This window comes from Sarcophilus harrisii, chromosome 6 (genome assembly GCF_902635505.1).
Source record: "Sarcophilus harrisii chromosome 6, mSarHar1.11, whole genome shotgun sequence".
Classification (NCBI taxonomy): Eukaryota; Metazoa; Chordata; class Mammalia; order Dasyuromorphia; family Dasyuridae; genus Sarcophilus; species Sarcophilus harrisii.
In genome coordinates this window covers 242,462,021-242,474,255 of record NC_045431.1, presented here as the reverse complement: position 1 = coordinate 242,474,255, position 12,235 = coordinate 242,462,021, and the positions used below count along the sequence as shown (strand labels likewise).

Here is a 12,235-nt window from a genome sequence, read left to right as displayed (position 1 = left end):
AGCAGCTTACACTCTTCTGCAGAGGGACTAACACCTAACAACTTAATGAAAGTCTCATGGGGGGTTAATGATTTAAGATTTATAAACTTCCTTCCTCATCACAATCCTGGGTAGTTATTATCCCCGTTTCACAAATGCAGAAACTGAGGTGCAGAGGGGTAAAGGGATTCCTGCTAAAGCTCACACAACTAGAAAGCATTTCAGCGGAGCCTCAAACCCCAATTCCCCTTGATTCCCCCTTGTTTTTGAGAGTTCCTCTGTGCCATGTGAATTTACTCAGTGGCTGGAGGGAGTCACTGATGGTTCTTGGGCAGGGAGGTGAGAACGACAAAGATTATTCTAGCAATGGGGTGAGAGAGCTGGGAGTACAAGATCAGTCAGGAGGCTATTGCAAGCGGCCGTGGACATGGGGAGGAAGGAATGGGACTGATGGGAGTGGACGGGGCCGGCTCCTATGGGCTCCAGAGAGCCAATTGTTAAATTTTCAGAAGGAGCATTTATACTTGGGAAATCAGCCACTGCTACAAACGGGGGCTCAAGTTATTGTTTTGTTGATTTCTGGGCTTAAAAAAGCGAAGGTAAAGATATTAATACAGATTAAGCTTGAAAATATGCCTTGGGTATTTCTTAACGGGGTTGGTTGTTAAATATTTATCAGCACGCCACGAAAGGTGGATAAAATCTCCTGAGCGCGGATGTGGGGAGAACAAGCTCCGGAAGACTAATCTCATCTGTCACGCCAGACCCCTGGCCCAGGCCCCTCGGGCCTAGGAAGAAGGTCGCTGGGATCAGGGGCTGCCCTTGGACCCCCATCCCTGACTCAGCAGCTTCTTACTCGGCTCCTGGCTCCGTCACTCCCAGGATGCCCGGCTGGGGTCAGGGGAGGGAAGGAAGTTCCAAAACCCAACTCTGCTCCCTCGTGCTCCCCCGCTGCCTTCCTGCTCTGTTTCTGTCTGCACTCCTCAACAGCCAAGGGGGAGCCCCAAAGACACACATCCCCATCGCCGGATCCGCCCCCACGAGACAGACTCATCCACACACTCCCCCTCGGCCAGGAACCACCTTCGTCTCTGGCCGCTCCCGGCACCTTCTCCCCAATGTGCCCACGGAGGGACCCCAGCTCCCACAACCCTCGTATCCTGGAAAAGTTGTTGCACGAGTTCCAAAACGCTGGCGTCCCAGCGTGAAGACGCAGGGAGAGCTGCCTCTGTGTGGGAACCCTCCTTTGGGGAGGGAGGCCTCTGGGACAGAACGGGGCTCCCCCCTTAGGTCTGCCTGAAGTGAGCCCCAGAGATCCAACTGCCCCGGGGGCAGGGGGACCCCACAGTAAGCCATCCCCAAAGCCACTGGCAAAGTGGGCACTAGCACTCCTGAGGAGACGGGGCGAGAGCCGGGGAGCGAGGGAGCCTTCGGAGGGAAAGATAACGAGCGGCCCCCCTCCAGCCCGGCCTCGGAGTCTGCCAAACGTCTTAGAGATGCTCCTTCCAACCACCAGGCAAGCTGTGGCAAAGGTACCGTTGTCCCCAACTGACAGGGGAGGAAACTGAGGACTGGCGAAGTAAGGGGAAGAGCCAGGAAGCCCAGCGGTCTGTCTCCTAGACCAGGGGTCTCTCGGATCCCCGGAGCAGCTGCCTGTGAAGTCAAGGACCTTCTTCCCCAATCCTGACTTTAAGAGCACAGCATAAGATACGCTCAGAACACTGCTGGAACGCAGGGAGCGGCATCCATTCCCCAAGTCCGTGGGCCCTCGATTACGAGTGCCGGAGCTAGACCATAATGCCTAGGGATAGCCCAGAGCCATTTCATTTTACAGATGAGGAAAGGGAGTGTGGGAGAAGGTGAGGGACCGGCTAGTCGCTCCAGCTGGCAAGTGGCAGCGTCCGTCTCGAAGCCCCCTACCCTTCCCCGGGGGTTCTCTAACTGCTCACCACAATTTTTTCTGGGGGTTCCCTCTCCTCTCCTCCCCTAAGCACTGATTAAGCACCCACTGTGTGCAGACCCCGGCCACTAGACACTGCGGGCAACACGAAGACGTCCCTGTGGAACTCAGTGTCTCTCCCTGCTGATCCACATGGGGATAATCACAAAATTCTACCCATATGCCTTCCTTTCCACCGTTGTCCCTGCTTCCTTTTCATTCCTGCCACTCCCCTGAGCCACACTCTCCCCACCTGCTCCGGAATAAAGTATCCTCCGATTATCCTTGGAAGGGCCTTGGAGATCATGTCCAAAAGCCTCATTGTACAGATTGGAAAACTGATGCCCCGAGCTGGGACACGAACCCAGAGCTTCGGACTCTCAGACTCTCCGTTCTTTCTCCAGATGGAGAAAGGCCCAAAACATCGGCCTAGAGCTCGGGAATGGGCTCTTGTGACAAACGTGCTTCTGTGCCTTCTGGACGGCCTCTCTTTGACCTTCGAGGCTCCGGATGACCACACTCTAATCCGCCTTCTTCCAGCGCCAAGCAGGTCCCATTCCCACCTCCACACCTTTGTCCAAGACACTTCCCCTGGCTTGGCTGTAGCCCTGCCTTCCTATCCAGGCTCAGTCACCTCTCAGGGCCCAGCTCACTTCCTTCAGGCCATCCCCAAGTCCTGCAGGCCGGACACGACGACTGCGTCCTCCGTGGCTGAGGGAGCTGGTCGTCCGCACCCCTACTGGGCCTTTCCTCACAGGCTGCCGGCTTTGTCTGCATCACCTTCCCAACTAACTTCTCAGAGGCGGGAGTCGTGTCACCTCTGCTGAACTGAGCCCAGAGGCAGGAAGGCGTGGAGAGCCTCAGCTAGAGGCTGTCACAGGGCTCCGGACAGCCTCGGGCGCTCAGAGTCTCCAAACTCATCCTTTACACAAAGTTCTAACTCCCTTCCAGACTTGCCTGATTTTCTAAAAGACGGGCAGCTTAGAAGGGGGGCGAATACTAGAGGCGAGCCCAAAGACAAGTTAAACTCGGAGGCAGACAGGGCAGGAAAAGGAGGAAAAGGAGAAGCAAGAACCCCCAGCCATGCGGGACCTTCCAGTGCAGGACAGACAGGACAGCCCCTGAAGGGGCTGGGAGAGCCTGGGGCAGCCATGGCCATTTACAGTGAGAAATCACAATCAGTTCAGAGACTTGTGCCAGCCGATCAGAAAGATTTCCTTCCCAAAGGGTTAACAACTTTGTTTTGTTTCTTCTTTATTTATTTATTGGTTAACTAACTTTTTTTTTTTTTTTTTTTTTGCTGAGGCAATTGAAGTTAAGTGACTTGCCCAGGGTCACACAGCCAGGAAGTGTTAAGTGTCTGAGGGCAGATTTGAACTCAGGGCTGGTGTTGGTTAACTATTTTAACATGGCATTTGGTCCCCTGAGCCCCTGGCGCATGACTTCCAAGAGCACCTTCCATTTACCCTTTACATGCCTTCAATACCCATAATTGTTTGGGGGTTGTCTCTTCCATTACCGGGAGTTACTTGGAGTCAGGGACTGACGTTTGCCTTTCTTTGTATCCCCAGAGCTTAGCCCAGGACCTAGCACATAGTAGGTTCTTCACAAATGCTCCTTGGGCGACTATTGCTCTCCATGAGCAGGAAATTATGTGGAACAGCCCATTCTGCAAGGATTCCAGAAGATGAAATTTGATCCTACTCTGCCTTCTCCACAGAGCCCAGCACAGGAATGGGCGCAGTCGGAGCTCGGTGCTTATTTACAGAACGAATGAATAAGGCGAGAGCCTTCTCTCCTGTGGGCACCAGTTTCCCATCTGTGCAATTAAGGGGACTAAGAACTCCAGCAAGCTAAGACCTTAGGAGTGAGTGCCCCGATCATACACTGCCTAGGTAAGAGAGAGAGGGAATGGGAAGGACTTAGTTCTGAAAATATTGGGAAGGAGGAGGGGGGGGGGAGCTGTCCTGACCTTGAATGAAAAATTGGCTGCAGCCAGCCCTGAACGTAGGATTTGCTGGAAACCTTCCCCCCTCCTCCCTCCCCCAATTCATGGAATTTCCGAACTCCAAGAAGCCTCAGGATAAAGTCCCAGACCTGGAGTCAAGAAGCCTTGAGACTGAAAGCTGCCTCTGACATTCATTAGCTGTGTGACTCTGGCCAAGCAACATCTCTGAACCTCAGTCTCCAAATTTCTAAGATTGGTATGATCATAAAATCCCCCCAGAATGGTTGATGTGAGACTCAGCTGAAATAATGGGCTCTCTGCAAACCTGAAGGGCTGTGTCCTCAGTCTCCTCATCTCTAAAATGGGGATGAGCATAATCTCTCCCCAGAATGGTGGATATCGTGCACCTATTCTCCTCTGACTGTATACCAAGCTCCTTGAGGGCAGGGACTGGTCTCTTTCCTCCCCCATCTCCCTCGTGGGCTCTTGCCCAAGAGACCCAGTGCAGGGCAGTGTGAAAGGGAAGGATTGTGGTCAGAGGGCTGGCTCTTCCCCGGCCCTCCTGCACAGGGAGTAGCTTCCTAAAGCCTGTGCTGGCCACCAGCTCAGTTCCCCTCTCAGGTTCTCAGCCGCCCTCTCCCCCTCCTGGGTGACGTGCTCCCGGCCTCCAGGTCTCTCCCTGGCCTAATTCTGACAACCCATTTCACAGCACTGCAGCCCACGAACCCTCTGCTCCGGCCAAGCCGGTCTCCTTCCTGTCCCCAAGGTCACATTGGGGGCAAGTCGCTTCATTTTCCTAGGCCTCAGTTTGCTCATCTGTCAGATGGGGGCAATCACACTCCCCTTTGCCCCAGGAAAATGTTTTCAGTTCAAACTCCACAAGCATGAATCTAGTGGCCACTAGTTGCCAGGAAGTCCCCCCTTCAAAGAGCCTCCTTTCTATTTGGGAGACATAATGCTGACACTAACAGGCCAAGGCAATTCTCCTGGAAAAGAAAGACAAAGGGCTACAAGAGGAAGCCTCCCTCACGCCTGGGGGAGGGGAGCAGGGTCAGGAGAGGAAGGAAGTGGGGGAGGAAGTAGCTTTGAGCACCAGACCGAGAAGCGGGAGAGCGTTCCCAGGACGGAGGCCAGGCCGTCTGTGCACAAGGCGTGAGGCCGGAGTTGGGGCGCCGCGTGGGGAACGGCAAGGACGCCGGTTCTGGAACACAGAATAACCAAGGGGGAGCGACGTGAGCTCTCTCTGGGAGGCCAGGCTGCAGCCAAAGTCCCAAGGGCTTCCAACCCCGGAGCAGCCTCTAGTTTCTCCTGGAGGCCATAAAGGCCAGGGGAGGGACGCCGTCTGACCCACCCTTTGGAAAACTGAAAACTGGACTGGGAGAAGGACGGGGACCTTTGCTGAGGTGAACCGAAGGACCGAGACAACCAACCCCACACGCGGGACCCGTTGTGCCCTCGTTATCACAGTCAAGAGGGAGGGAGAGACACAGAGACAAAGGACAGAGACACAGAGAGACAGCAACAGAGACAGAGACAGAAAAGGAAAGGCAGAAAGACTGGGAATGAATGAGTACGCACATGAATGACTGAATGAATGACTACATGGATGAATGAATGAGTACATACATGGATGAATAAATGAATGAATGAATGAGTGGCTACACGGATGAATGAATGAATTTCGTAAAGCACTTACTAAGTGCTTACTATGTGCCCAGCACTCTACTAAGTGCTGGAGATACAAATAGAAACAGACCTTACAGTCCCTGCTCTTAGGGAACTCACAGTTTAAGTGAGGGAAAAACGAATAAAAGAGAATTAGCTGCAGAGCAGATGGAGACAAGCAGAGCCACAAGCAGAGCCAGACAGAGACGGAGATTCGAACAACTGCGCGCTGACCCGCCCTAGACTATGGATGCGCACCTGCAGCCTCCCTCCTCCTCTGATCTTCCACGGCCGCCCTTACGTGGCACTGGAGAAGGAGCACGGCCTCCGGAGATCAAGGTACACGGTCCAAAGCCCGCCCAGCCCACTTGCTCCCTGCGGGGAATTGCTGGAGCCCTTTCTCCCAGGCTGCACCTCAGTTTTCTGGCCTGGATAATGGGGGGAGGGAGGCTGGACCATGTAACCTCCGTGGCCCACTGCAGTTCCAGCTCTATGAGCGTGAGCAGAAAGCAGACCTCATTTCTACTTGATCACCTGAAGTTTTGCAAACACAAACCGCCACGTTTCCCTACGGAGCATCACAGTAACCCGGCGGTCCGTGCCCCCCGAGGCAGAAGGGCTCCTAGGTGTGATTGGACCTAGTCACTCAATCCATAATGTGACACTCACACGGACACACACTCATACATACAGACACACTCACATACGCGGACACACACACAGTCACACAGGAAGTCACCAGCCCCAGAGAGGGTTGGAATATCAGCCTGACAATTTGCTCCCCTTGTTACCCTCAGCAAGTCCTTGATCCCAGCCGGATCTCGGGGGAGGTGATGCTGTGGTTCGCTGCAGCTCTGAACCATGAGGCCGGGAGCCCCTCTGGCTGGACAGCTCCCTTCTGGGGCAAACTCTTCCTCCCTTAGAAGTGGCTACTTCCGCTAGCCTCCATTACAGAGAGGGACCTAAGAAATGGGGATCTCTATTCGAGACCAGATACGAGTCTTGTTCTCCTTGGGGGGCCTCCATTTTCCATCCAGGCTCCCCTTCCCCAGTCTACCAGGAAGAAAGCTGGGGATGGATAACAGACGGAGGCTTGGACAGGGAATTGGGACACGGGTCTCGGCTCTGGTGTTTACCAGTTTTATGACACTGAGCAGAGATCCCTTCTTTTCCCCGGGCCAGTTTCCTCCTCTGTAAATTGCACTAAATGACCTCTGACCTCCCTTCTGGTTCATCCAGAGGAGGCTTTTGTGGAGGCCCCGGGCCACGCCTGGTTCCAAGGGGTGACCCTAACTTTGAGTCATTCACGTGGAGCTCGGATTCCTCGCCCGTTAGCGCAGGGGGAGGGGGGCTTGGGGGACGGGGCAGGTCTGAGCTTCTGGGTGTTCCTCCAGACCCATCATTCCCATCAATCGGCACCGACAGGATCATGTGGGGCACACGCTCACACACACACTCACGCACACGTAGACACACGTAATTCTCTCCTTCGATCTGCTTGGGTTTTCAATACATGAGTATCCACCTCTTCAATCAATGCAGCCACACACACACTCACACACTCGCAGTCTCACAGCTTACAGAACACCTGAACTCCCGGGAGGAAAGGTGTGAAGGTGACGAATTAGCGGGCACACACAGCCCTCGTGTCCCCGGCACGGCCGGCCCGCGGCCACCCTGCCAGTCCCCGTCCCCCCCCGCGGCTGGCACGCGCGCCGCCCCCGCTCTCTGTGTGCACACAGCCCCACACTCGCCTCCTGCCACAGCGCGGGTGCACACTTGTACGCCTATGGAAGCAGCCCCGAGCCAGAGGCCCCTCCCCCGGACAAGAGCCTCCTGGGGCACTCACACTCACACACACTCACACTCACACTCACACACACTCACACACACCTGTTATATAAACAGCTGCCACTGAGAACAAAGGACAAGGAAGCTGACTGAGGGTCCTCCGGAAACGGGGGGGGGGGGGTCAGACCCCCGCCCCCTCCTCCAGATCAGGCACTAAAATGGGGTTTCACACCCTCGGCGACCTTTGGGCAGAGCCTGGGTGAATTCAAGCCTCTCTCCCTGCCCCCAAAACAGGGCAGAAGAGACCGAGCCGAGCTGGGCAGGCGCCTTCCCCCCCCCCCCCCACTGGCCACAGCCTCTCAGTCCTATAATGAACATGTAATTCACCCCCTGGACCAGTCTTCCCGCTATCCTCCCCCGCCCGCCAAGGGCCCGCACAAGGACAAGGCCGCCGCCTTCCCCGCCCGGCCTGTCCTGCCCCCACCCGCTGGGGAAGCCGAGGAAGGAGCCTCGGCAGGGGCAAGGCCTTGCCGGACCTCTCCGCGTGCACGCGCACATCCCGCCCCCACGGGAGCGCGCCGGCCATCCCGAAAGTCACTGCCAGAGACCCTGCCCCCCCCCTCAGGAGGGGAAGGCCCGTGAGCGCCCCGGGGGGGGGGGGGAGAAGCAGGCGCGCGGAGGGGGAGGGGAGGCCGGGGTAAGCGGGGGCACAGAGGTGGGGCCCATGGCTCGCACAAGGGCTGGGGGAGGGGAGGTCACAAGGTGGGGGCTTCCCGAAGAAGGCGGGTCTGGGCCGGGGCCCTTCTGGGACCCGCTGATCCCAAGGGGGGCTTCTGGGTGGGGGCTCAGCCGCCGGGGGGGCTCAGGAAGGCCCGGAGGGACCAGCAAGTGTGGCCCGAGCCGCAGAAGCCCCGCCCCGTGCCCGCCTTCCCTCGGGCCTCCTCAGGGGCAGGGGCAGTGGGGGCGGAAGAGAAGCGGCCCGGGGGCGGCCTCTCGGGAGGTGCAGGGGCAAAGAGGGGCCCCGGCACCGGCCCTTAAAGATGCGCTGCCCGCGGCCAGGCCGGGGCACCACCGCTCCCCGCAGCCAGGGGGCGCTGTGGGCGAGGGCCCGAGGGGAGGCCGGGCCGGGCCGGGCCGGGCCTGGAGGGAAGGGCCTGGAGAGCGGGGGCTCGGCCTGGCGGGAAGGGCCGGGAGAGGGGGGGCTCGGCCTGGCGGGAAGGGCAGAGGACAGCGGCGCAGGGACCCCGCGCCCCCCCCCCCCCCCCCCCCCCCCCCCCCCCCCCCCCGCCCCCCCCCCCCCCGCCCTCCCCGCGCCCCCCGCCTCACCTTCGCTGCAGAACTTGCCGCCGAAGCCCGTGTGGCTGCAGTCGCAGCCCACCTCGCCCGGGCCCAGCACGGTGCAGAGGCCGCCGTTGGCGCAGGGGTTGCGCGCGGCGCAGAGCGGGTCGGCGGCCCCGCCGCGCAGGCCCTGGCTGCCCAGCAGCGCGGGCGGCCGCTCGCCCAGCTTCAGGTTGGCCAGGAGCCCGCGGAAGGGCGGCTCGTACTTGACGGTGCTGAGCGTGAGCGCCGAGAGCCGCACGTCGGGCGGGACGCCGCCCACGAACAGGTCGCTGGCCACCTCCATGTGGCGCCGCTTGGAGCGCACCTCGGCGGCGCGGGCCTCGCCGTCCACAGCCAGCGCGGTGCGCCGCGCGTCGCGCGTCAGCAGCACCATGTGCCAGCGGTCGTCGGCCACGGGCGTGTCCAGGTGCAGCGTGGCGGGCTCGGCGCAGGAGAGCGCGAAGCGCAGCCGCAGGCGCCCCTCCACCAGCAGCAGCTCCAGGAAGTCGCAGTTGCCGCCGTCGTCCAGGTAGAGCAGCAGCGCGCGCGAGGCGTTGGTGCGCAGGCTGAAGCTGAGCTCGCCGCTGCCCGCGGCGCCGGCCCAGCGCCCGTAGCGCGCCCACTGCCCGGGGCCGCCGCCGAACTCGAGGCCCGCCGCGCCGAGGGCCAGCGCCAGGGCCAGCGCCAGCGCCCCCGGGGGCCCCGCCCCGGGCGCCCGCCCCCCCATGGGGGCTCCGGCTCCGCCGCGCGCTGCTCGGCCCCGCCCCGCGGCCCCGCCCGCCCCGCCCTAGGGCTTCACAGTCGGAGGGGCATGGGGCCGGGACGGGGGCCGCCGCCCCCGGGCGTCCTGCGGCGCCCTCGCGCTCCCGCCCCGAGGCTCACTGCGCCATGGCCCCGCCCCCGGGGGCGGGACTCCGGGAACGGGGCGGGCGGCGGTCGCTGGGGGCTCCCCCGCCGGTCCTGGGGCAGGGGCCGCTGTCCTCGGCCGCTCGGGGCGGGGCCTGCAGAAAGAGAGGGAGGAGAGCGTTAGCGGGGCCTCAGGAGGGCTCGGACCGGGGGACCCTCCCCCTCCCGGCCTCGGACCCGGGGACCCTCCCCCTCCCCGCCTCGGGGCCTCAGGGCTCGGACTCGGGGACCCTCCCCCTCCCCGCCTCGGACCCGGGGACCCTCCCCCTCCCCGCCTCGGACCCGGGGACACTCCCCCTCCCGCCTCGGGGCTTCAGGGCTCGGACCCGGGGACCCTCCCCCTCCCGGCCTCGGACTCGGGGACCCTCCCCCTCCCCGCCTCGGGGCCTCAGGGCTCGGACTCGGGGACCCTCGCCCTCGGGGACCCTCCCCCTCCCGCCTCGGGGCCTCAGGGCTCGGACTCGGGGACCCCCCCCCTCCCCGCCTCGCCCTCAGGGGCTCGGGCCCACGCTGCGGACGGGCCGCGGACTCCGGCAGAGACCGGGCCCCCACGGACGCAGGCTTAGCGGGGAGCGGCCACGGGCGGAGAAGGGGGGGGTCGTGGGGGCCGGGCCCGGCACCCGGGCTGAGGACCCGAGAACCGGGTAAAGCGGTGGGGAGGGAGACCCCCCCCCCCAGCAGGACCTGGGTGGTCCGGAGACAGCCCGGGGAGAACCCGGTAATTCCAAGAACAAAAGAGCGAGCGGACAGTCTGGGGGCCAGAGACCCGAGCAGGAGAGTGAGGGGGGCGGAGGGACCGGGAAACATCCTGGAGAGCCCAGTAAGGAAGGGACAGGAGGTGCCCAGACAGTCCCAGGATGAGACGGAAGGGCGCAGTCGGAGCGGAGAAAGGGGGGGCATGAGCAGCCAGAACCAGAGGCAGATCCGGGGGTGCCTGAGGACCAAGGGGCCGGACACAAGTCCCACATTCAGGGAAGCCTTAGAGGCCGAGAACCCAGATCTGGACCCTCCGGCCACACCCCCCGGGCTCCGGGGCAGGGAAAGAGGACTCTTCAACCGCCCGGGGAGCTGCGGGGCCGCCGGGCTGCGCCACTCCCTCCTCCACTTCCCCGTCCCAGCCGCCCCCACCTGCCACCACCAGCTCTCATCAGCCCCTGATGCCGGAGAATGAAGCCGCTAAATAATTCATTGGCATTAATTAAATGCCGATTCATCAATGGGCCCAACGAGTAGCCCGGGGCCAGGGAAGGGGAGAAGGGAAGCAGGGGGCCCAGGGAGCAGCTCCCCGGTTGCTCGGCCTCCAGCCTCACCCACCGCTTCCCGCCGCCTCCCCTGAAAAAGGAGCGCTCCAATTCCAAGGTCCCCCCCGCCCCCCCCCCCCCCCAGCTTCCCTAGATAGCTGATCCATCCTCCCACTTCCATTTCCTAGCCCCGGGGTCCCACCCCCTCCCAGAACCCAACGGGAGCCAGGCTTCAGCTTCCCTCCAGGCCCGGGCTGACCCCTGTAGCATCAGCCCCCCCCCCCAACACTGGGGGAGCCACCGAGCATTAGGCAAGTGGGTTCATTTGCATAAAATTGCCTTTCTGAAATGATTACCCTTGTAACGGGCTGTCAGAGAGCAATTTATACCCCAAGCCCCGCCAGGGAGGGGAATTTGCATCTCGTTAAACTCCTGAGTCGTAATTATTTATATCCAACAACCCTCCTGAATATTGCATCGATTTTATTTTGGGGAGGGAGGGAGGGAGGAAGGAAGTGGGGAGACTGGGGAGGAGACAGAGATTGGGGAGAGAGGAGGGAGAGGGAGGAGGGGCCAGGAAGCTGGAGCCCGCAGGCTGGAAGGAGGGAGAAGGAAAGAGCAAAGGGGAGATGGACAGAGAAAAGAGCAACACAAAAGGCCAAAAAAGGGAGAAAGGCTAGAAGGAAGTAGCTGTGGGTAAGAGCTGACGGGAGAAGAGAGGGAGGAGGAAAGGAGCCCAAGGGGAAGGGAGAGGGGTAAGTAAGAGGCTGAGAGTGATGAGGAGAATGGGGGGGGGGGGTTGGTCAATGTAGGGACAGAACAATGGCGGGAGGAATCCAAGAAGAGGCCACGAGGAAGTGATGACGTGGGTAGAGGAAGAGGGAGAGAAGCAGAAAGTGGAAGGGGGAGAAGGATGATGGGAACGGAAGGATGGAAACCAGGAGTGGGAATCCAGAGCTTTAGGCCCCTCCCTTCGTTTTACAGAGGAGGAAACTGAGGCTCAGAGGGGGACATGATGATTAACATTAGGATAAAGGATAGAAGGGAGATTGGAACCCAGGTCTCCTGCCTCCAAATGCAGCTATCTCCTCCTATTTCCCTCCCCAATCCCCCTGGAGATGTAGGAAAGAGGAAAGGAAGTGATGGAGGAGAGGTCAAGAGACAATGAGCAAGCCTAGGGAAGGCCACGTAGAGAAGGGAGGCAGCCTTCTACACTTGCTACTCGCCCCTTGGGCACAAGCACAAGGAAGGTGAAGTGGACAAAGGAGCTGGCCTTCTACACTTGTCCCTTGGCAAGCAGAAAGATGATCCTTCAGGCCGGGGCCTTCTTGACTGCTCACACCCCAGCCAAGCTCTTCCTTGAGCCCTCCCCCCTCCCTCCTGGGACCCAGGCTCAGCCTAGAACACAGTCTTCTGACCCCAGGCCCTTCTCTGGCTAGCCTTCCT

The 12,235-nt window shown here is 60.6% G+C and overlaps 1 protein-coding gene across 1 annotated transcript in view; it reads right to left on the bottom strand.

The window, feature by feature from the left end:
• Nucleotides 1-12,235, bottom strand: part of NRXN2 (neurexin 2) — a 157,133-nt gene that overhangs the window by 133,929 nt on the left and 10,969 nt on the right. Inside the window, exon 2 of the mRNA XM_031941609.1 lies at nt 8,649-9,643. Coding sequence (XP_031797469.1) covers nt 8,649-9,369 — 721 coding nt within the window. The 5' untranslated portion in view covers nt 9,370-9,643. The remainder of the gene's footprint in view (nt 1-8,648; nt 9,644-12,235) is intronic.